We start from the raw sequence: 21843 nt of genomic DNA, 5'->3' as shown, positions 1-21843 counted from the left end.
AAAGTGGTAGGTTCCAATTCCGATTTCCAACATCAATTAACTCAGAAACAAATTGGATATCACAAGATTCAGGTTTAGGGGTTCGAACCTTGAAATTTGGAGCCGAGGGTATCCAATTACCTTGCCATATGTTGATGTTTTCACCGTTGCACACTTGCCACAGCATTCCTTTTTGGATGACCTCTCTACCCTTTAGGATGCTTCTCCAACCCCAAGATGGTGAACTACCTACTCGGGCTTCCATAAAAGAGCACTTTGGGAAGTAAATAGCTTTCATAGTCCTTCCCCATAAAGAATTGAGGTTCTCAAAGAGTCTCCAGGCCACTTTTGCAAGGAGGGCTAGATTATGTAAACTAGGATCCCAGAAGCCCAATCCCCCTTTTTCCTTCGAGTGGCATAGACGAGTCCATGAAATCCAATGAAGTTTCCTTTCTTGCTCCTTCTGGCCCCAATAAAAGTTTGATATAGCTTTCTTAACAATGTTGTGAGTGTCAGCTGGTAAGAGAAAGTGAGATGCTACATAAGTTGACATAGAGCAGGCTACTGACTTAATAAGTACCTCTCTCCCTGCTTGAGAAAGCAGCCTATGTTTCCAACCTTGCATTTTCTTTGAGACCCTTTCACCTACTTCCTTGAAAACCTCCTTTTTTGAGGCTCCAAACTTCGTGGGAAGTCCTAAGTATTTTGAAGGCCCATCCCCATATTTCACTTTCAACAGTCTGGAGAACCACCTCTTGACCCTAGAGGGGGTATTTCCTCACCAACCCTAATATTACAACTGGGTCTACACCTACATGAATCACTCAAAACTCCTTCCTCCTTGGGTCCTACACCTGAAAGTGAAGAAACCAACACATCTTCCTCTTTTTTGCCGTATTTAATTCTCCTAGCTTCCTCCCTTCTGATTTAACCAGAACCTCCACCGGCAATAAACGACACCCACTTGAAGCCCACCTCATTCGCTCGCTTCAACATCCACAAAGCCCTGAGGATTGAGGAACCACCACCAGCTGCCCTTCACGCACTTTCCCATCAAGCACTTCTGTCCTCTGCTCCCAACAATCTGCACCCTTGCACTTCTCTTTATCACCTCCTCTTAACCGTTGGATCATATGGTGCTGATCTCGGAATCCACGCCTTTGATCTCTTCCAGGTTCCTCTTGCTCTTCTTCCTGATGTCCTTCTTGTTCACTTGGTTGGAATGATTGAAACGTTTCTGGGCAGCCTGTGATTATGATTATTGCAAGAAAACTAACTAGAAATATATCCCTGTGTTCGATGGACACCATGAATTTTATTAAATTTTCGTAAAATAGAATGGTTCTGATCGAACCTAATGAGAGAATAGAGAAGAAATAGAGAGTCTCACCTCATTGAACAAAGTGTGGTGTTTGGGCCATTTTTCAGCAACCGGGTTGTGTTGGTATTTAAAGGAGAGGAAGACGAGTGCTTGGAAGACACGTTTTAAGTTGCTCCGAGATGGGTGCTTAGGCCATTTTTCAGCTTGTAAGGCTAGTCAGCTCCAATCTGCTAACACAAACTATTTAGGCTTGAAGGTGGAGGTGGTCCTTCATTTCCGAACAGAACTATGCAATCTATGCTAATGTGACCATGATTTGGTCCCTGTACATCCACCAATTGATGCCTTTGTCGAACTATGCTAATGTGACCGTGATTTAGTCCTTGTACATCCATCAGCTGATGGCTTGTATTTGTCCCTCAGGATTGGGAGATGTGGAGTCAAACTGTACTGGGATTTGAACCCAAAAAAAAAACAAAAAGAGGGATTCGAACCCGACCGATTGGAGAAAACTTAAAAATGTATGAACCGTTCACGATGGGACTCGAACCCAGAACCCGACCGATTGGAGAAAAATTAAAAATGTATGAACCGTTCACGATGGGACTCGAACCCACAATCTCCCGCTCCGGAGGCGAGCGCCTTATCCATTAGGCCACGCGAACTTGCTTGTATATTATGTAAAATTGTTAATATTTAACTCCTATGCTTGGTTTTCTAGTCCACGATTAAATCCTATTTTTCTGCTTCAGCACCAACACAATGGCATCTTTTGTGTGGTTTTTCTCTGTGATTTCTATTTCTTACGGCACTAATTTCTCTGTCCGATTCCGAAGAAATAAGTTTATTGAATTAATGTTATAGACCATTCATATCAAGTAGATGACCATTTGTTGGAATATAAACAATTCATTTGGGCCTGGATACTCGTCAAAATTGGATTGGTGTAAGAGAAAGCGAAAGAAACTAGGACCAGAGGTTTGAGGCATGGAGGTGAAGAATAATGGTTGAAGCAATGCTTAATGGACATGAATTGAGGAGTAAATTGTGAGGTCCTTACAGGGGCAACAAACATGAACACAGCCACAGAAGTAAGAGCCTTTCTGTGCTCAACATGACAACATAAGTATGAATGCATCCTAAAACTCTAATTATTATGGAAAGCCAAAATGGGTTCCCAAAGTAGGGCTGTTGAAAAATGTCCCTGATAAGTCCTTTCTCTTTGGATGCTGAAATCACTTGTGAAGCCTGATAGACTTGTTCATATCCATCCTCATATATTGCTTGAAATATATATGAAAACCTTTATCACATAGATTAATCCATACGCTGCCAATTGGGATTGACGTATTGTTGAAGCATTACTCTTCAACCAACATAGCAATGCTTCGAAAGAGCAACAGTGGAAACATGGGTTCTAGAATTAAACATGTAAAAGAAAGAAGATAAGAGAGACAAATATGAAACATACAAGATCACACTAGATATTCTGAAAACAGTAACAGCTCAATGGCTAATCCAACCACACATTCATCATAAACTATCACCTACTTCCTTCTATACTACAGACATCAAATGTCAGCTCTCCCTAACTTTTCACTACAGCAAGAAGTTCCCCTCAGCTAATGTTTTGCTATCATGGCCGTTTTCACTGCTCTCTCCATTTTTGAGGGACTCTGGTTTTTCTGTCCTGTTTACGATTGCATCCTGAGTGGCTGGATCATGAGCTGTTGTTCCAAAAATTTTGGGTGGTAGCCCTTCCATTACTGGTGTAGCTGCCATCTCCTCATACTTGGAAATGACCTGTTGGAGCTCCTCATGTAGATTCAGAGCCTCAAAGAGCATTGCATCATCATCACCAGTGCTTTCTATGATCCTCTGTAAAACAGGCTGTGATTCCTTGCACTTCTCCATCATGCTCAGCGTGAGATCATCCTGCAACCACAGTTAAATTTCCCATCTTAGTCACTGGGATGCTTAAACCTCTGTGCTCTTTTCCATTATTTTGCTTCTTAACATTGCTACAAGTCAAAATAATAATAACAGAAGACTTCTGAATATCTGCTAGTAGAACCATTACATTGCTGGTTCCACTAACAGACACTTATAACAAACCAAGAGCATATGAAATCAAGAGAAGCATAAGGGACAAGAGACTACTGATGCCAAAAACAATACTTCAAAGAGGTGAAATCAATGGCACCTAAACAGACGGAACAGAATTGACAAATGCAGGGGTTGAATTAGAGAAAACATCTAGAGAGCTTTTGTGAACCCATGTAGGACTGGATCAGATTTGTCCAGTGAGGCTTGCTCTAGTGTACAAGCACTAGATTGCCAAAAAGCTCCAGAGCTAATAGAATGTGTTAAGTCTTCCCATTTAACCTAACTAATACTAGACTGAACTAATCTAGCACCCATAGACTTGGATCAAACTCCCAGTTTAGCATGTCAGATTACAGAAAATTATATGCTTTTGAAACCTAATCCAAGTAAGAGTTCCATACAAACACAACCACCACAAAAATGGGTTATGTGATTTACCTTGAGGGGCTTCGGCTCTGCTTGAGAGTTTAAAATGCTAGACAGGATATCAATGCTATTTCGGGTTACAACAAGAAACTCTTTCTTATCTTCCACTGGAAAACTGCCACCATGATATGGAATATCAGTATGATCCGAACCGTGTGCATCCAAGTGAGGAGGCATGGGATATATTTCAGGAGGGGAAAATGTCTGTTGATGAACATCTGGAGCCAAAGGGTCATAACGTGGTATTGAATTCCTATAACCTTTTTTGGGCCTCGGTAAGTTTCTGTTCTTCAAGTTCTGCAATTAACAGTTTCATGAAAACAGGGAAATTTTAAAATAGGTATTAAATAACAGCTACGCAAACAGCTTACATAGATGAAACCAGAAGCAGCAGAGCTTACCATGGAAGTCTGGCGAAACACAGGCAGGTAAGCCAGATCTTCAGATGCGCCCCAAGCATGAATCAGATCCACTGCTCGTTGTCTATTACTGTAATAGGTATGCGGATTATCAATCATCTTAACCATCTCATCCAAGACCTTCTCAGAAGCCAATTCCGAGAAAACCTTATCACAATTCATAGCACAAGCTTCCAACAGATCAAGACTCAACCTTTGACTAACCATATTCTTGCCAGTAATCTTCTTCTTTAGAGCTTTCACAACTTCCTGACCACTAAACTCCTCGCTATTGATCAAAGCACATATCCGTAAATTCAAACCCCAATTCGGTCCTTCCAAGCTATCTGATGTAGCTTCATCAACCATCTTCGATTCAGGTGTTGGAGCTTGTAAGATTTCCTTCATTTTCCCGCTAACCATTCTACTCATTTGAGCTCCACCACTCTTTAATCGCTCACCAAACGCTGCTAACTTCAATCTATCCATCTCTAAATCAGAATCTTGAAAGCAAACTAGCAACAATCAAAACACAGAAAACCCTAATAATATCTCGACTTTTGAAACCCTAGCAGTGAAAGTACCAATGAATGGAGAGGTGAGGTCTATGTCTATCACAAAATCTAACAATATCAAGTCATTATCGGGTCGAAACCCAAGAATCGAAACTTTTTCACTGTAATGATGACGAATTGCTCAGGCGAAAGCGTTGTTGTTGTATAGTTGATCACAATGTCAATCTAATCCCTTTGGTTTTGTAATTGCCCTTTTTCTCTTTTTGCGGCTCAGAGATATTGAATAGGCTAGTCTGTATATATAACGACGGCTACGTGTCGACGACAATCGAAAACCAAAGAAACGCGTGCGCAAGCGTCATTGGTAGGGCCCATCTGTTGGGATAGGTCAGACAGTTAACAGATCTTACCGAATTATCATTTTTAATGGACTCAAAATGTATTTCCGTCTCTAAACGTAACTGCTATTGTCAGCATACAATTTTTTTTATTTTTTTTCCCATTTAAGAATGATGTAAAATTTATACCAAACACAATTTTGTTTTCATATTACTAGACCAGGCCAGGATGGAAAGAAAAAATAGAGCCCACATCTTATACCCCACTCCCCGTGCTTTCGAATTTTTTTTTCTTCTCACAGACCACCTGACATAGATAGTCTAGGGTGATTTGTATCAGATGGAATGTGAGCAGTATGCAACATATCACCAAAATTTGTTGAATTTTGGCCTTTTTGATGATTGGCGAACCGAAACCATGGACGAAATCTAGGTTCGTGAGATATCGCCGCTTTTTTAGAAGTGATGTTAACGGCATTCCTTTGTTTGCCTCTGGCTGTGATCTGGACGAATTGTTTGCTAGTGAGGGATTTGCCCAAAGAGTAGTTTTCGTTGAGGAGCTGTTTACCTAGATGCAGAGACGGAGAAGAGGGTTTCTTGGAACTCATCATTTGGTAGTATTTGTCGGTGGTTTTCCGCCAAGTGAGAAAAGAGGGTTGTTGTTGTTGTTGGAAGGGAAGAGATGAAATCAATGACTAGCGCTGGGAAGGACTAAATCAATCGTACCAAAGGAGATTGACAGAGATTTGGCCGAAAAGGAGAGAACCCTTGTGGTATCGAAGCAACGGTTGCTCTTGCACCAACTCAGTGAGCTTTCTCCCAACAGAGGACACAAGAATGAGGGAAATAACAAGCAAAGAATTCAAAAAAAAAAAAAAAAAAAAAAATGAAAACAAAGCCATACTGGATCAGAGCAGCTTGAGGGAGTAACTACTAGAAGTCGAAAAGAGAAGAGAAGCCAAGATTACTTCTTTGATGGTTGAGGCAGTTAAACAGCCATATTTCGCTGAAATTTCAGACCTTGGCTGTGAGTGAGAATTTTGGGGGCATGGAGATAGTGGGGCTAGAGGATCCAAATTCAAGAAAGAGTGGAGGGACACAAGTTTGAAATCAATAACTTCTTGGTCTTCCTGTCTTCAGCTGCAATCACTGTGCTAGACACAAATCCGCTTGATGACATTTAATTGACTACTAGGATCAATAGTCTTACAACCCAAAACATTCAAATCTTCTTGCTGATGTAACATTCAAATTCACTTGTAACTCAAAATTAAGAACCATTGTTAAATATGCAAAAAAATATTTTTGCTGATGTAACTCTAAATTAAGAACCATTGTGAAATGTACAAATAATCACATAAAACATCAAGGGAGCTGAAGGAAAACTTGTTCAAATGGAGATGGACTATGGAGTTTGAATCGGGCCTAAATCTTCTATCTAGATGGAAAGAAAATTATTCAATCCAAATAATTGACTTTTTGACACATATAGAATCTCAAAAGAAGATTTTTTTTCTTTTAGTAAATTAATTAAAATTTAATATCATTTATCACTATCAATATTAAATTATCAAAAAATAATATTGTTTTGAGATTGAACAAGTACTAAGAATCAACCACATATGTTCAAAAATTTTCTCATTATTTGAATAGAGGATATAATTCAAATATGTAGAGATGTCACGTGATTAGCGAGAAGTTTGTTTTCGAGAACTGAAGTGTCAATTGATGACCCCCCAGTGAAGAGGTTTCAATTTTATTTTTTTTAGATAAAGGTTTCAACGGTTTGAGAGGTTGGTAATCTTATTTTGAAACTTTAAAAATATTATAGGATAATGTTAAAATTATATTTACAATATGTATTTCAAATGGGAAAAATCTACATGCGGGCATCGTTTCCTATATTCAATAATACAATTAAACGGAGCCACCAGTTTAGTCAACTTTCTTTTTTGATAACTTGTCAACCTTACTAGAAAATATCAAATAGTTATATTATATATAGCATTTTCTCTATTAAAAATTATTCTATAAAAAAAAATCTTCGCTAAAACTTAATGGAGAAGAATTAAGAGGATGTCAAAATGGGAAAGATCCCTCCACAACACTAATACGGATGCATGTTGATAAGTTTTTCTTTTCCCACTCATTTTCTCTAGAAGGAAAGTGTGAAATGATTATTAAAGAGGTGGCGTAGTTGGAAATATATCATGAATATCTAAAATTGGATTTATTAAGAATGATATATGACTCACTCATAAAGTATTTTATCACATTTTTTTTTCTTCTTTTTTTAAATAATTTATTGAATTGTTCTTGTAAAACATGTGGATGGTAGGATACATGATTCCAAAAAAGGTCCACATTGTCTTTGTCTAGGCAAGGCGTTCGTTTATCTGTCCAGCCACTTGCCTATAATACCGTGATTGGTTGATTAAGGGCTTGTTTGGTTACATGACCAGAGATTTCAAATCTCTAGATTCATTATTCAAAGATTATACTCATTTGATTGTAAAAATCTTTAGATTCATGAAATTTAGGGCCTGTTTGGTTACTTGAGTCTGTAGATTTCAAAAATTTAGAGATTTCAAATCTACCGACTTCAAATCTCCAGAGTCATAGTTCGTAAAATTAACTGTTTGGTTAGTTTGAATTTTTGGAATGAAATTTCTAGATTTATCTTAAAAAAATATTTATTGAATTATGGTTCAAATCTTTAACGCTTTGATAGTATGGATGAAATCTCTGGATTTCACCTCATACCCATAAATCTACAGATTTACGTTTTTAGTGTAAAAATGTGAATCTCTAGATTTCATGAATCTAGAGATTCACGCAACCAAACAAGTAAAAATCTCCCATTTCACATCTCTCGATTTGCAAAAAAGCTATAGAGATTCACCCCTTTGCACTTTGGGGGAATTCACAAAAAAGCTATACATTTGCCTTCAACCCAATCAAATAGTTTTTTAGGATGAATCCACAGATTTCATTCCACAACCAAACATCTAATTTTATAAATTATAACTTCATATATTTGAAATCTATAGATTTGAAATCTCTAGATATTTGAAATCTCCAAACTCATGTAACCAAACAGGCCCTAATATCATGGGCAAGACGTCTAGCAATCAGACGCACAGACCCAAAGGATTTGCATTATTTCAGAAAGTATGGAATAAAATTTGGTAGATGCTTTTCTACCTACAAACTACGTCTCTCAATCTTGTCTCCAAGTTTTAAAGTATCGGTATCAAGTATCATATCGGTCAGGTGATTTAAAAGACATATTGTCCTCTATTGATTATTGTATCGTGATGACTAATGTATTTTAGAATAATTCAATGGAAAGACATATCGAGATGTATCATATCGGTTTGGTCAAATATGAATACGTATCAACTAGTATCGTATGGTACGTGGGATACTTTAAACATTGCTTGTCTCAATACAAGTATTAAGAAAGACAACTATAGTTTTTGTTTCATCATAAGAAACTCTGCCTGCCCATTCATTTCTACTTTCACCAAAAAACTACTGTATCTGATCTAATCAGTTCCCCAAGCTGAATCGTCGGCATTGAAAGTGTCTACTACAGGCGTTGGCACCGAAACTAGTTTTTCCAAAATTGAAAACAAGAACTTCATTTTCTTTGCTAACCAAGTAAAACCCTAAAACAAGCTTAAGATTGAATTATCATCTAAAATCGAATTACGAACTGATTACAACAATGGGTATATGCAATCCCACAGGATAGCTCAGTTGGCAAGAGCCAACGTCTCACAACAAAGAGGTCATGGGCTCAGCTACCCTTCTGGCATACCTATAAAAGAAGAGGATTTATGTACAATATAGCACTCATAGTGAAATTACTTAATACCAAAATCTCCCTAGCAATATCCTAAAACTAATTGTTACAATGCAATCAGAAGGAATTTTAAGTCGCCAATGCTGTCACAGAGGATCAACATATCCATACAAGTGAAAACTGATACCATGAATGGCCATAGTGCAACGCATGCAATTACGGGTACCTGATCCTCATCATCTTCCGCTTAATGCTCAGTCTTAACCTTTACATCTCCATTTGGTAGAATGCTCTGTGATTGCGCAAGCCGTTTTGATTCCTGCAGCAGATTCCAGGAGAATTAAAAGATTGTTAAAAGGGAAGCGAAGAGAAGACAACACCAGGAGAATCAATAGAATGTGAAAAAGGAAATATACTGGGAACCAAAGAGAAGATAGCTTGCACAGGAAAAATCATTGCTTACTAGATAGTTAACTTATTTAAAAAAAATTATATCTACAATATATGAGAATATCCAACAGCCAGAACATAACCATTACTTGAAGCAGAAGTTTACCAGGCGATGACTGAAGCCCAGTTCCCATCAGTCATCAACTGTGACAGATTAACCGAGAAAACAATTTAAACTGAGACGAATATCATCTGAGCCATGGACAAGTTTTCAACACTTCTTTCTGTCTAATTTACCCTTAAATTTCAAATTTAACCAGACGTTGCAAAAGAGTCCAAGGTTTTCAGGACATTACTTTCCAGTCACAGTGTAGTTCTCCTTTCCTATCTGTCACCCTCCATGTTCTCTTCTCTCACATCATATCAGTAAAACTTCCTAGTCACCCGTGAAAGGACCCCTGTATCAGGCATTTATATGCTGGATGCCTCTCTCTCCTTTTAAATTTTTTATTTTGGGGTGGAAAAGGTGTTTTGGGGTGGTTCAACTTCAGTGCTGTGCATTAAATGTGCAGCACCTGCTGCCAACTGCACATTAAATATGCAGCATTCAAGTCTCGGCTGTTTAGGGGGTGTTGAACTTGAATGTTGCGCATTTAATGCACAGCACCTTCTGCCTACGAAATCCCGACCGTAGGCCCAGAGCCACGCATTTAATGCACAGCACTGAAGCGAAACCCTTTTTTTTTTTGGGGGGGGGGGGGGAGACAACATTTTCAATTTACCCCTGGCTTCACAGAAACTGTGAATGGTTGACCATTATTGAGATTATATTGCAATCTGAGATGTTTCACTGTGATTGATGAAATTCTAACTCAAACAACAGTCATGACAATAAGGATGTTATTTCATGCAACTTACTGCAGCAGAAGTTGCACGTATCTCCCTATAAGCTTCCACTTCATCAGGGAATGTCTGTTCAAGCTCCTCCAAGAGATGCTTACGCAGTGCCTGCATACAGAACAACACAAGTAAAGACAGCTCATATAAATGAGAACACAAACAAGATGAAAGAAGATGGATAAAGAAGGCATGTCAAAAAACAACTGATTCTTTTTTTGCATGATTTTAGGGTTTGATCTTTCCAATTTTGGCCTTTTCAATGTAGCTCATTCAATTCGAACTGAAGTTAGCAGAGGCATTTTTTTGAGACTTGATTCAATTCACATTGAAGGGCACCAGCATACGTTCAATGCTTTGTGGTCATGTTTGATTTCAATGAATACCCATTTGATGTTTTTGTCAGCGGCTAATCCATGAATTTATTCTGTGATCAGAAATTCTTCCAGAAATACCCCCAACTTACTAATAAACCCACTCCCTATGATAATCTTCATTATCTTCCTACTTTTCCTACTTCTGGTAAAGTAAATTTTTTATTCATAAGAATGCACTGCTAAAAACTCACAAAGCCAGCTAATGTATACTAGTCCACAACACCACAGGATCACTGACTTCATGTCTAACAGTAGCATCAAAAGGGTCACTAACAATATTGCCACCAACAACAGACCATGCACCATTATGGTGCCTCCGGTAGGCTCTATTCAAGTTCATATTAGGAACAAGACCTAAACTATGCATGTCTTTCTCACAAGTTCTCCTGTGATCTACTTAAGTTTGCCCCTACCTCTTCTTGCTCCATCAGTTGGGATCATATCTCTCCTTACTAAAGCATCTGTAGGCCTCCACTGAACATGCTCATACCACCTCAAATGACTCTCTTGGAATTTGTCATCCATCCAACGCAAATCCCATGTCAGCTCTTATATGTTTTTCCCTAGTTTTAGTTCTTTGTTTTGCCACACATCCATTTTAACATCCTATCTCTGCCAGGAATAGCTACTAAATATGAGACTTCTTGACTACCCAGCAGTCTGCCCCAAACATCATAGCTGGTCATATAACGGTTCTATTGAACTTTCTTTTAAACTTTATAAGAAAACATCTGTCACACAACACTCTGATCACACACCTCCACTTCATCCATCGATCATGAGATATATGAACTCCAAATAGAAACTCACTGACACTGGCCAATCCTGCCTTCAGATCAAGTTTATACTATTGTTGAAGGAGGCCCGAGTATTGCACTACTTCATCAATACTTGAGTTGGAGATGATGGTTGGATCTGAAGATCAAGGACCATGATGTTCTCTTCAGATAAACCCCAACCTTAGAGAGCTACTACGATGGAAAGTTGGTCCTAAAGTCCCTTTTTTTTTCAGTCACTAGATGGTTTAACATGCAAGGAATGGAAAGCTCTCAGCAGTCACTATGGTTCTCTGAATGCCTGACAGATGTTTGATAGCTGGAGAACAAACAAAATAGAAACAAAAAATTCATGATGAAAAAGAAGACAAAACAAGGAAAGGAAAATATATGGTTAAGCTTCCTGTGCAAACCTAGTCTAGAATTGATGTAAACCCCAAGTCCAGGGCTGAAACAGGGCCTAGGGTTGCTCCCCTAAATCCTCGGCCCTCTAGTACCAGCAGGGGTATTTTGGTAATGTTACACCTTTTCAGTTGAGTCCATTTAGGGTTAGTTGGGCCCAGTATGTTTGTTGGACCCTAGATCTACATTTTGTTTTTGAATTTGAGTTCATATTTGTTAAGTTATTAAAGAGTCCTTTGTTAGGGTAGGATTCAAATAGGACACTTTTAGATTGAGATATGAAGGTTCTTAGTGTGAGTAAGAGTCTTTAGTCAAAATAGGAGTTTCAGTTTGGTTGTCTTGCAAGTTAGAGTCCCAGAGTGGTTTCTTTCTAAAGGCTATAAATAAGCCTCATAACATTGAAATCTGCAGACTTTATAATTAATAATAATGAGAGAATTGCAAGAGCTTAGGTCTGAAGTTGTGGGTTCCCTTGGAAGAAGCCTGCAGGACTTGAGAAAAGAGAATTTCTGCAGAAGTTTCAATTTCCAGCTTCCACCTTCATCTCCAAGTACCAAGCCCCCCACCTAATCCCAGCCCCATTCCCTCTTCTCCTCTCTCATCCGCAGCCCTCCCCTACCCCTCCATCACAAACCCCCCACCCCCCCCCCCTGCCCCCCCCCCCCCCCAAAAAAAAAAAACACTATAGCAGCTATAAAAACCCTCCCCCAATCTTAAACCCTAATCCCCTACCTTCCCCTAACACTAGACTACAATCCAAGACCTTCCCTCTTCTCTTCTTCTTTTTATTTTAAATTTATCCTCTTTACAGCTTGCAGCATTTCTGGAAATTAAAGAATTTCAAAAGCTAGAAAATAAAGACCAACCCAAGACCCAACAATGAAGTGAGGGTGTTAAGACTTGAAGCTTGAAGACTAGAAGATCAGGAAAAATCTTAAAAGTCTTGAAGATCAGGGATCAACCAAGTGCACCTAGAACACATGCATACTAGTAATTTAGCATATCATGCACTGCCCTTAGATAAATCTAGGACATGTAAATAAGGTATAAATTAAACTTAGCATTGGTTAGGAGGACCCCCCCCCCCCCCCCCCCCACACACACACACACAAAAGGACCAAATTCAGCAAAGCTGGTCACTTGCAGAATGAAATGATGAGCCATGAGCAACAGCGAGCCATCTCATCCAGATGGCTTGGCAAGCCATTTCAAATGTAGTCCTTCATGCCTGATAAACTCTGGCAATCACAGTGGCAAACGGCATGGGTTCTGTTTCAGCAAATGGCCAGCCATTTGATTTCCAACAGCTATTTTCCAAAGGACTCATAGCTGGAAATGGTTAGCCATTTCTGCCCAAATGTGACTGTTATAGATCCTTGCGACTCAAACCTCAAGCCATAACTCCCACTATAGTACCCACATACATTGAGACTAAGAACTCTACCTTGTACTCTTATCTAAGTGTCCTAACCTCTCAATTCCTTGTGCATACCTTGAAGACTCTTTCCAAGGAAACAAGCCCATCAAGGTTGATTGTGGCTAAAGTGATAGAAGGCTGATTGGTATCATCTAACTTCCAAGTGTTGCAAGATCACCAAGAGATGGGCATTCATTTTATCTCGCATTACACTCATTCATGATTCACCCCTTGATACGTAATATCTTACCTTTGTAATTTTATTCTTTTTCATAATTCTAGTTCTAGGTAGAATTAAGAATTTGAGAGGATACTTCTACCTTGGTAATAGAGACCATAAAGGGTGCTCTTGCCCAATCAATATAGATATGTAAAGGTTTGAATCTCTATCCACCATATTGAAAGAGAATCACTACTAGAATATTCTCTTGAGGCCAAGAGCGAAGTGGACATAGACTTGCAAAGTTGAACCACTATAAAATCTTGTGTTGTGGCTGATTTGATTTGTCTATTCTTGGTCATTTATATTATTAATTTGCAATTATCATTAAAATTGGACAAATCCACTAGTAACCTATCCCCCCCCCCCCCTTCTCTTTTCTAGGTTACATTTACAATGTGATTGATCTTCTACTGTTTCTATATATAAGAAGGGAAATTTCATCTCCCCAGTTTTTTCAATTAAACAAGCTATTGTTCTGTCAAGTTATGTAATTACCCAGAGCAAGAGGTGTTGGGGGATATAATTCCAACCTACCATGGTGACTTAGTAGGACGGTGTGGTGATTCCAACCTAGGAGGCTAGGACTGGCAATTAATATCTTTCCTCTCTTCTATCTTTGTCTCATTTTAGAAGTCAGAGCCTCTTCTTCCCTGTGCATACTTCTATCTTTTAATTTCCAGCTATTGATTTGAATGTTTGAGTACTTATATTCTGCTAGTTTAACTGCTGTTCATTATTATTCTAATCGTCTTTTGATCCTCCTCCAAGATATTCTGTTCAGGTTCCTGAACTTTCTCGTTCAACTAGGACTGTTCAATATGGTTTGCTGGAGATTTTGACAGATCGTTTCCTTTACCCTAAAGACATTTAGCCAGACTTCCAGGCTGCTCTGAGTCTAGCCTCCTGAAGTCATTGGTACTCCTATTCTGAAACCACAATGCTGTTTTGAGATTCCTTAGGGTAGTAGCAAACTACTTGATCTCAAAATCCAACCCCGAAGTAAACTGAGATACAACCAGATTCTACAGCAGATGTGAGAAGAAGTAACCTAGTGGAAGAATCTAGAAGGAACCTAGCGGAAGAATCTAAGTGTCTTCTGTCGCTGTAGTTGAGTTGTTTACAATCCAATGGCTACAAGCATAAATTGAGAGTAGGAAAGGGAGACAAATATATCAACCAGGACTCCAAACACTAACCCTAGTATCACTAAACTGCTACTTTTGGAAACAACACAGTTCTAAACTAGGAAACATATTCTTGATCTCCCAGTGGAGAATCCTCGAAACTTCAACAATCCAAGTCCACAATTCTGGTTAGTTGAAGATTTCTGGAAGTGCCAGGTGGATTCAAATCTCTAATAGTTTTCACAAACAAGAAGGACGAACACTACCAAACTGATGTAGAACCAGGGCACAATGGAACCAACCAAGGAATGAACCAGCATTGAGGCCAGGTCAAACCAGCCAGCTGGTCCAACTAGAAGGTCCCCTTACTCCATAGCTATTGAACAGTCAACTTGGACTGCTGCAATTAGACAAAATATGATGGAAGGAAGCCAAAACACTGCTCAAGTCACTGTTTATGTGAACAGTGTCACAAACCATTATTTGGCATAGTGCAAATATCCATGAGTATTTGTGGGGCCCAAGATCCGATTATATGAAGACATCTATTCTCGGGAGATTTAGAAGTTCAGTCTAGTTATTTATGCACGTGGCTGAATTATAAAGCCTAGTAGTTTCTAAGTTTAATTAGTTTCTATTTTCCACAATATTCTGCTTTCACTAGTGCCAAGTTATTTTTTGAGAAAATTATAGATTGCACACTTTAGTGAGACTTAACACTCTAGATTGCATGCTTAAGTGCCCTAAATTACAGATTGCACACCTTAGTAATTACAAGTTGCACACTCCTAACATTCCATCCAAAATTCTGCTAAGTCATGAGTAAAATGACTATATTACCCTCATTAAAGTCAAATGACATAACCACCCCCATTTAAACCCTTCCATACCCAACCCTTAGGTGGGTGAAGGGAATCTACCTACACCTCGCCAGAAACCACCCCAACCCCCGCCGGAAAATCTCTCCGCTCACCGTCCCCGCCAGAAAAATATCTCTCTTCATCGGCACTATTAGAAACTAAATGCTGTTTCTTGTTCTTCATTCTCCTCTTTATAAAAGCAATAAATCCAAAGACAAGCTTCAGCTTAGAACTCAAAAGTGGATTGCCAGTTTCAAATCGGTGGTATAATTTTTCGGTTAGACGGACTTTAGGACAGAACACTCAAACTTCATCAGATTGAGGAAACTTTCTCAATACAACTCCAACACGGCCAAAATGCCCAAGCGAATAACCTCATATTGTGCCATTGTAACACTCATGTCATGACACTATTAAACCCCAAAATGCTTTCGCATTAAATCCCACCGGATGCATAACCTTGATCCCAAACCCTAACACGCTGTGTGCAATTTCAAGTTCATGTTGCTGTACCTTCAGTTCTCCATGATGGGCCTTCCAAAACTCAAAATCCTTTAAATTCCACCGAAGATTTAAACCATATCTCTCATTGTCTCTGTCCCAAATTGGAAAACAAGAGATGCTAATAAGTCTCCAATTGAATAGTTGAAAAGGAGTTCTCATCGATTGTTAATTGCAAAACATGGTGGATGAGATCAAGAAGAGAAAAATAAAAAAATAGAAGAAATCTGGGTTGAAAATATGGGAAATTAGGTTAGAGCTCAGTGCATAAAGTCATCATCAATATCAAAGACCTGATTCTTCCTTCCTCCGGTCTTTGTTTCACATTGTGGTTTGTTTTGTTCACACCAAGCCACTCAAATACTCAATGGTAGGCGGTAGTAAAAGATGGGTGAAGGAAGAAACCCTTCACCCACCTAAGGGTTGGTATGGATGGGTTTAAATGGGATTAGTTATGTCATTTGACTCTAATGAGGGTAATATAGACATTTTACTTATGACTTAAAGAATCTTGGATGGAATGTTAGGAGTGTGCAACTTGTAATTACTAAAGCGTATAATTTGTATCTTCTTTTTATCTTCTTTTTTTTTCTCTCTTTTTTTTTTTTTTTTTTGGGGGGGGGGGGATGCATATATGAATATAATATAGACAGCCCCGAAGGGAAGAAGATGGCAAAAACTAACAAAGAGCTATCAAGACCTCAAGTAATAACAATGAGGCTGTTTCTTGGGGAATCTACAAAAGACTTATGAGGCAAAAAAAGAGATCCTAAAGCTACCATCATTACAGATGGATTTCCAAATCTAATGTGTGGAACAGGATTTGGTGGTCCATCTATGTTACACTTCGTCTAAATGTGCAAGATGCAGACCCCCAAAAGTAGCTTTGCGATAGTGTCGGCAATCGAAGAGCCTCCAAATGTAGAACCAAACCAACGACACTAACTGTTTAGGGGCTAAGGGCACATAAATCTAGGCCAAATAGAGGAAAGGGCATGGATCTAAACGGGCAAGAGAAGGGACATGCAAAGAAAAGGTGAGGGGTGGTCCCAAGCTCAGGACATAAGATACAGGAGGGGCTAACAGGGATAGAGCGGTGAATAAGGAGGGATCGGGTGGGAAGGCATAGGGAAAGGGAACCAAACAGGCTTAGTCCAAGGGACAAGGGGAAGGGCTACAGGTATGTTTCCAAGCAAAAGCAGTGGAGAAAAGGAAGTTTTCGAGGGGAGCCAAAGGAGTTGGACACAGGGGGAAGAAGAAGAGGGGATGGGGGGGGGGGAGAAGGGACCACACAGGGTCAAGCTCATGACGGAAAGGGAGGAGTGGGGGACCAAACTCTGGCACTAAGGAAGTGTGTGTGTGTGTGAGAGAGAGAGAGAGAGCAAAGTTTGGGAATGTCAGAGGAATAGACTACTCTAGCACCGAGAACATCATGGAGAATCCCCAAAGGATGCCAAGGATCAAGCCAAAAGGAGATATTGGATCCATCTGGTGTAGAGAAATACAAAACAAAGAGGGTAAAGGGGGTGAAGAGAGAGGAGTTTCTTCTAGGTGCAAAAGGAGTTGGATGGGGGAGAAGTAGTCCAGCAGGAGTTATTCTTTAAGAGGCAAGAATAAACCCAATCAACCCAAATGGAACTTTCCTTGGAAGCAATTCTCTAAATGAGTTTTAGAAGCCCGACAAAATTGAAATTTTTAATTCTACGGATTGCAAGGTCCCCCTTAGAATTGGGTTTGCAAACATTGGACCAGCTGATGTCATGAAGGAACCTGGAGGTTTCCTGACCTTTCATAGAAAGCTACAAAAGCGAGCAAGACTCAATAGATCATATGATGGCTTTGGGGAGGGCAAAGATTTCACTAGTACTAAGTTATTAGTTTCTATTTTCAATCTACTAAGTTTATACTTTCCTTATAAAGCTTTAGCCAAGCTATGAATAGGCCCTCCAATTGCAATATAATATAGAACTTCAAAGAAATCAAATTCGCAGGCCATGCTACTTGCTTAAGGAGGAATCCAAGTTCATCAGCTGAGATAGCAGTGGGTGAGAGACCAAGGGTTGAGATAGCCCTGCTTGCTCTTTTTTTCTTTCAATGTTCTTATCCCTTCTCCTTATCTTTCCTTTGCTTCTCTTACTATTTGTGTCCACATCAATTCATTAAGGTCTCAGAATGAAGATCAGAATCCATCCTCAGTTGATTCCAGAGGCTGTTACCATTGTTACCCATTTTTGAAGGCTTTTGCTGTTCCTGTGGTTTAGTCTTGTTGCTGCTGCAGCTAGTGAACATCATAACTCGACAACCCTTGGCTGGAATTGATTGAGATTTGGAGTTTCTTTTACTGCTGCTTGCGCCAACACTTGATCCCAATACAGGCCCATTCCATTGACTGGATTGCTACTTCTATTTCTAGACTTCACTAGACCTGAACCTGGATTTCCCTACTTGAGTTATTTGGAGCTTGATCAGATTGCGGCTGTTACCCTTGGATTTAGAGTCTTACATAACAAATAGTGTCCACTGATAATGTGAAAGGGCTTTTAACTCATCTCCACCCACTGTCTAATCCATTTAATCCCATAACTTCTATGCATGCAATCATATGATTATTTACCAAGATTCTGTCTTCCCCTAAGGTTATGCTTTTTTTTTCCGAAAACCCAGAGCAATAGAAAATTGTATAAGGATTTGCAAGGAAGGGGGTGGGGGGAAAAAAATTTTTCAAACTGCGGTACAAAAGGTTGGAAAACAACATGCATTTGAAAAGTAAGGATGCTGTTTTCTCAAAAAAGTGATGATATTTTGACTGTTGAGGACTCCACCAATATCATCCAGCTGGATTCATTCCCTTGATCATGTTCAGATGTCTTTGCTAATGTCCAACCAAAACAAACGCCTAAATTGAAAGGAAAAAAAAACTCCCATGAAAATATTACAGAAAAACAAATGCAGCCTTAGATGACAATTTTATAGATGATCATAAACCAAAGAAGCAAGGGTGCCTGAAATTAGCTACATAACATAAAAGCAGTTAAAATGGATTTTGATGATAACAATTAAATTTGAAGACCTATTTAGTTGGGATAAGGCTTATTGTTGCCGTTGATGTTTCTGTTCCTGTTGTAATTAAATTTTGAAGAGCATATAAGCTTTTACATTAGAGGACACCCTATGCATTTATAAGTTCCCAACAACCATCTCAGGGGCTGAGACCATTAGGCAAACAAGCTACAGATAGCACTATACATGAGAAAGCAACAGACCAACAGACAATGATAACCTGGAATACCCAATTCCACATCCTAGAATCAGTTCAGGTGACTAATCTCTGATATGAAACCATCTGTTTTCTGCACTCACATGCACATGCCTCCATAATTTTATTTTTATCATTTATTTTTTCTCTCAAAATTTCTTTCAGTCTATGGATAGAACTAAATCTCAGGCAGCTCCTCTCAATCTCAACCATTAACTAGTGACAACAACGTTTCTTTTTATTTCAATTTCAAATGAATTCTTATTTAAATTTGGTGCAGATCACCTTGCTTTCACATGAAATGGAATCCAAAGCATCAACTTATGGTGCAGTAGCAAATCTTAACATTATTAATCCATAGTACACAAAAGTTAGTACAGAAGAACAAAGAGTAACCAATAGGTCAAGAATTTAAGCAACATTTCCAGCGTCCTAATTCGTACAATCCTTCAATAAACATGCACTAACGCACACCAATGAGCCGAATTTACTCCAGAAAACAAAAAACGAATCGCTGAATTCTCCAGACATGGACGACAAGAAACAAAACAATTACCTTGAACGCATCAGTTTTGCCTTTGGTGATTTGATTTCTTGAGATGCAACTATTAATAATGTCCCTCGTGAATTCGTCCGGATTTTTCCCGTCATCGATTAAACTAGAACACCACCAAATTGTTAATAGATTCTTCTACCTAACAGCTTACAATATCAGCAAAAATTATATAAAAGCGACTAACAAATAAAAAGAGCTGCAATCAATGTTTCCAAATAAAACATGAGGATTAAGAGCAGAGACTCACTTAGCCACCTCCATAGGAACCTGAATGTTGCAATTTTCAGCCAATTTCTGCATATTGTCTAGCTCCGAAACCAAATTATTCCTGCAACAGTAAAATACACGCCCTAGAATCAATAAATACCGCATAAAGAAACAAAAGAAAGGCATTTGAATTATGCGAAGAGAAACAAAAAATTCCAATTATTGAGAAAAGCCTAAATTTGCAGAATCTGAGGTATATTCATTTACAGGCGTTGCAGGAGAGGCAGTTGAGAAGCAACGCTGAACGCGGAAACAGTAAGGTGAAGCTGATGGAGAAGACCAAGTGTCTTCTGTATAGAGTTGATGACCTGGTTGAGGTTCTGCTTGGGATCGTCTGCAACGTTCGTTTGCGTGATTGCGCCATTACCAGTTGCAGCCGCGGCAGACGAGTTTTGTGAAGAATCCATCCTTCAACTGGAATCGTTCTTTCCGTTCGTTTACTGTTCAACCTGAATTACAGATCGTCGAATTTAATAGTTTTCTTCTTTGGATCGTGTATTCGTGTTTTAAGGGACTAAAGCCTAAAGGGTGCCCTTTTTCCATGTTGTCCTCGTATGCGTTTCACCTTTCTGCTGATTAACCCTGAAAAACACTAAAAGGACAACGCTACCCCCGGTTGGGTTGCAGTGAATCGCTCCTGCGTCTAGAGTCTCCAGAAGTTGGGGCCCGAAGGTTTGCCGCATTCTGGGAAATTCCACCTTTTGTGGGGGTAGAATGATAATTTCACCCCACGCCCGTGTGTCAGTATTACGCCACGTTTTTTTATTTTAACAAAACTGAAATTATATGAAGCTCTTAAGTTGCAAACACGAGGCAAGTCAAGTGAAGAGGGTTTACAATATAAGCTGGTGGGGATATACACCAGAGAACCCACTAAGCTGAAAGACCTTGGAGCCCTTGTCAATAAAGTCTCCGCCGGAGCATTTTAGGATCTGCTAATAAAATTGAATCTAACAAAAGAAAAAATAATTGAAAGCTGTAAGATATCTAGGATAATGCCGTTACTTGTCGATCTAACGATTGCACCTGGCCATTTTAAGGCTTTAATGATAGGTAGACAGACATAATATATAACTATCTGGGTGATTGTACAATCTAAAATACAAAAATGATGTCTCTAATCGCCTCAAGCTCCATGATGAGAGCTGAAAACCCAAAATAGAACAAAACTTTTGAACTATGAATTTGTCCGTAGGGCTCCACAAAATGCGACTTCTCCCAGTATGCTTTGAAGAGATATTCCAAGCAGTATCAACGAATATGCTATAGCTGGTTCAAATGGCTGGATTATCCACATAAACATTACTAGAATTAGATGAATGAACTTGCAAAACATCATCTTCTTGGGCCGACTTCACATCACAAAACAATCTATTACAAGTTCCATTAGTTATTTTGTAATGTGATCTTTGTATTTTTCATCATCCTAAAATGACCCTGCAATTTGTTACTATTTATTTACCCTTTACATTATCTCATCAAAATCCATCTCTTTAAAACCCAAAAACTAGAATATAAAGGCAAAATTAGAATTGCATATGATTTTTCTAAATGAATGTAGGTAGTATCATTGCACACCCAACCTTAATATTTTTTTTACTTTTTTTTTTTTTTTTTTGAACTGAGGTTTGTTCGAGATAGTTTACAATAGCCTTGCAACACCATTGGAAGTGACGAATGCAATAATAATTTCATAAACAGCAAGGTTTGATTAGTAATTAAGTTATAGCATAAGGGTGCACCATAAATTATCCCTAAATAATACAAACCGTATTTGAAAGGATATTAGGTTACCACAAATGGTCCAAGTTCAACTATTGGTGGTTGAACTTGTAGGTTTAGCTACTGTTGATCGAGTTGCAAGTTCAAATACCAGCAAGATGATGACTTTTGGTGATATTTTGCA

General features: G+C 38.9%; 2 protein-coding genes and 1 non-coding gene across 3 annotated transcripts; all 3 read right to left on the bottom strand.

The window, feature by feature from the left end:
• Positions 1–1892: 1892 nt before the first annotated feature.
• TRNAR-CCG (transfer RNA arginine (anticodon CCG)) lies at positions 1893–1965 on the bottom strand. Its single transcript has one exon. It is a non-coding gene; the product is annotated as a tRNA-Arg (tRNA).
• Positions 1966–2131: 166 nt separating this feature from the next.
• On the bottom strand, positions 2132–5004 carry LOC149003206 (ENTH/VHS/GAT family protein). The gene is made up of 3 exons (XM_089138920.1): positions 4234–5004; positions 3845–4129; positions 2132–3235 (listed from the first exon to the last, which is right to left on the bottom strand). The coding sequence occupies exons 1-3, from the start codon at positions 4717–4719 to the stop codon at positions 2900–2902; spliced, it is 1107 nt and encodes a 368-aa protein (XP_088995046.1). The 5' UTR covers positions 4720–5004; the 3' UTR covers positions 2132–2899.
• Positions 5005–8312: 3308 nt separating this feature from the next.
• On the bottom strand, positions 8313–20453 carry LOC149003205 (Mediator complex, subunit Med10). Its single transcript, XM_089137761.1, has 5 exons — positions 20145–20453; positions 19918–19998; positions 19671–19773; positions 10200–10289; positions 8313–9210 (listed from the first exon to the last, which is right to left on the bottom strand). Exons 1-5 carry the CDS (start codon positions 20342–20344, stop codon positions 9139–9141), a joined length of 546 nt encoding a protein of 181 aa, XP_088993887.1. The 5' UTR covers positions 20345–20453; the 3' UTR covers positions 8313–9138.
• Positions 20454–21843: the final 1390 nt, after the last annotated feature.

This window comes from Hakea prostrata, chromosome 10 (genome assembly GCF_041222555.1).
Source record: "Hakea prostrata isolate BN-2017 chromosome 10, UWA_Hpros_2, whole genome shotgun sequence".
Taxonomy (NCBI): Eukaryota; Viridiplantae; Streptophyta; class Magnoliopsida; order Proteales; family Proteaceae; genus Hakea; species Hakea prostrata.
Note: the sequence above shows the minus strand (reverse complement) of the source record. Positions and strands in the feature narration are given on the sequence as shown.

What these genes read in the sequence shown, in the direction of transcription:
- LOC149003206 (XM_089138920.1), bottom strand. Translation starts at nt 4,719, where the DNA reads ATGGATAGATTGAAGTTAGCAGCGTTTGGTGAGCGATTAAAGAGTGGT. An exon ending in TGTTTCGCCAGACTTCCATG is followed by an intron (nt 4,130 to 4,233) that starts GTAAGCTCTGCT and finishes TGTTAATTGCAG; the next exon opens with AACTTGAAGAACAGAAACTT. An exon ending in CAGAGCCGAAGCCCCTCAAG is followed by an intron (nt 3,236 to 3,844) that starts GTAAATCACATA and finishes CTGTGGTTGCAG; the next exon opens with GATGATCTCACGCTGAGCAT.
- LOC149003205 (XM_089137761.1), bottom strand. Translation starts at nt 20,344, where the DNA reads ATGGATTCTTCACAAAACTCGTCTGCCGCGGCTGCAACTGGTAATGGC. An exon ending in GTTCCTATGGAGGTGGCTAA is followed by an intron (nt 19,774 to 19,917) that starts GTGAGTCTCTGC and finishes GTGGTGTTCTAG; the next exon opens with TTTAATCGATGACGGGAAAA. An exon ending in TACGTGCAACTTCTGCTGCA is followed by an intron (nt 9,211 to 10,199) that starts GTAAGTTGCATG and finishes AATCTGCTGCAG; the next exon opens with GAATCAAAACGGCTTGCGCA.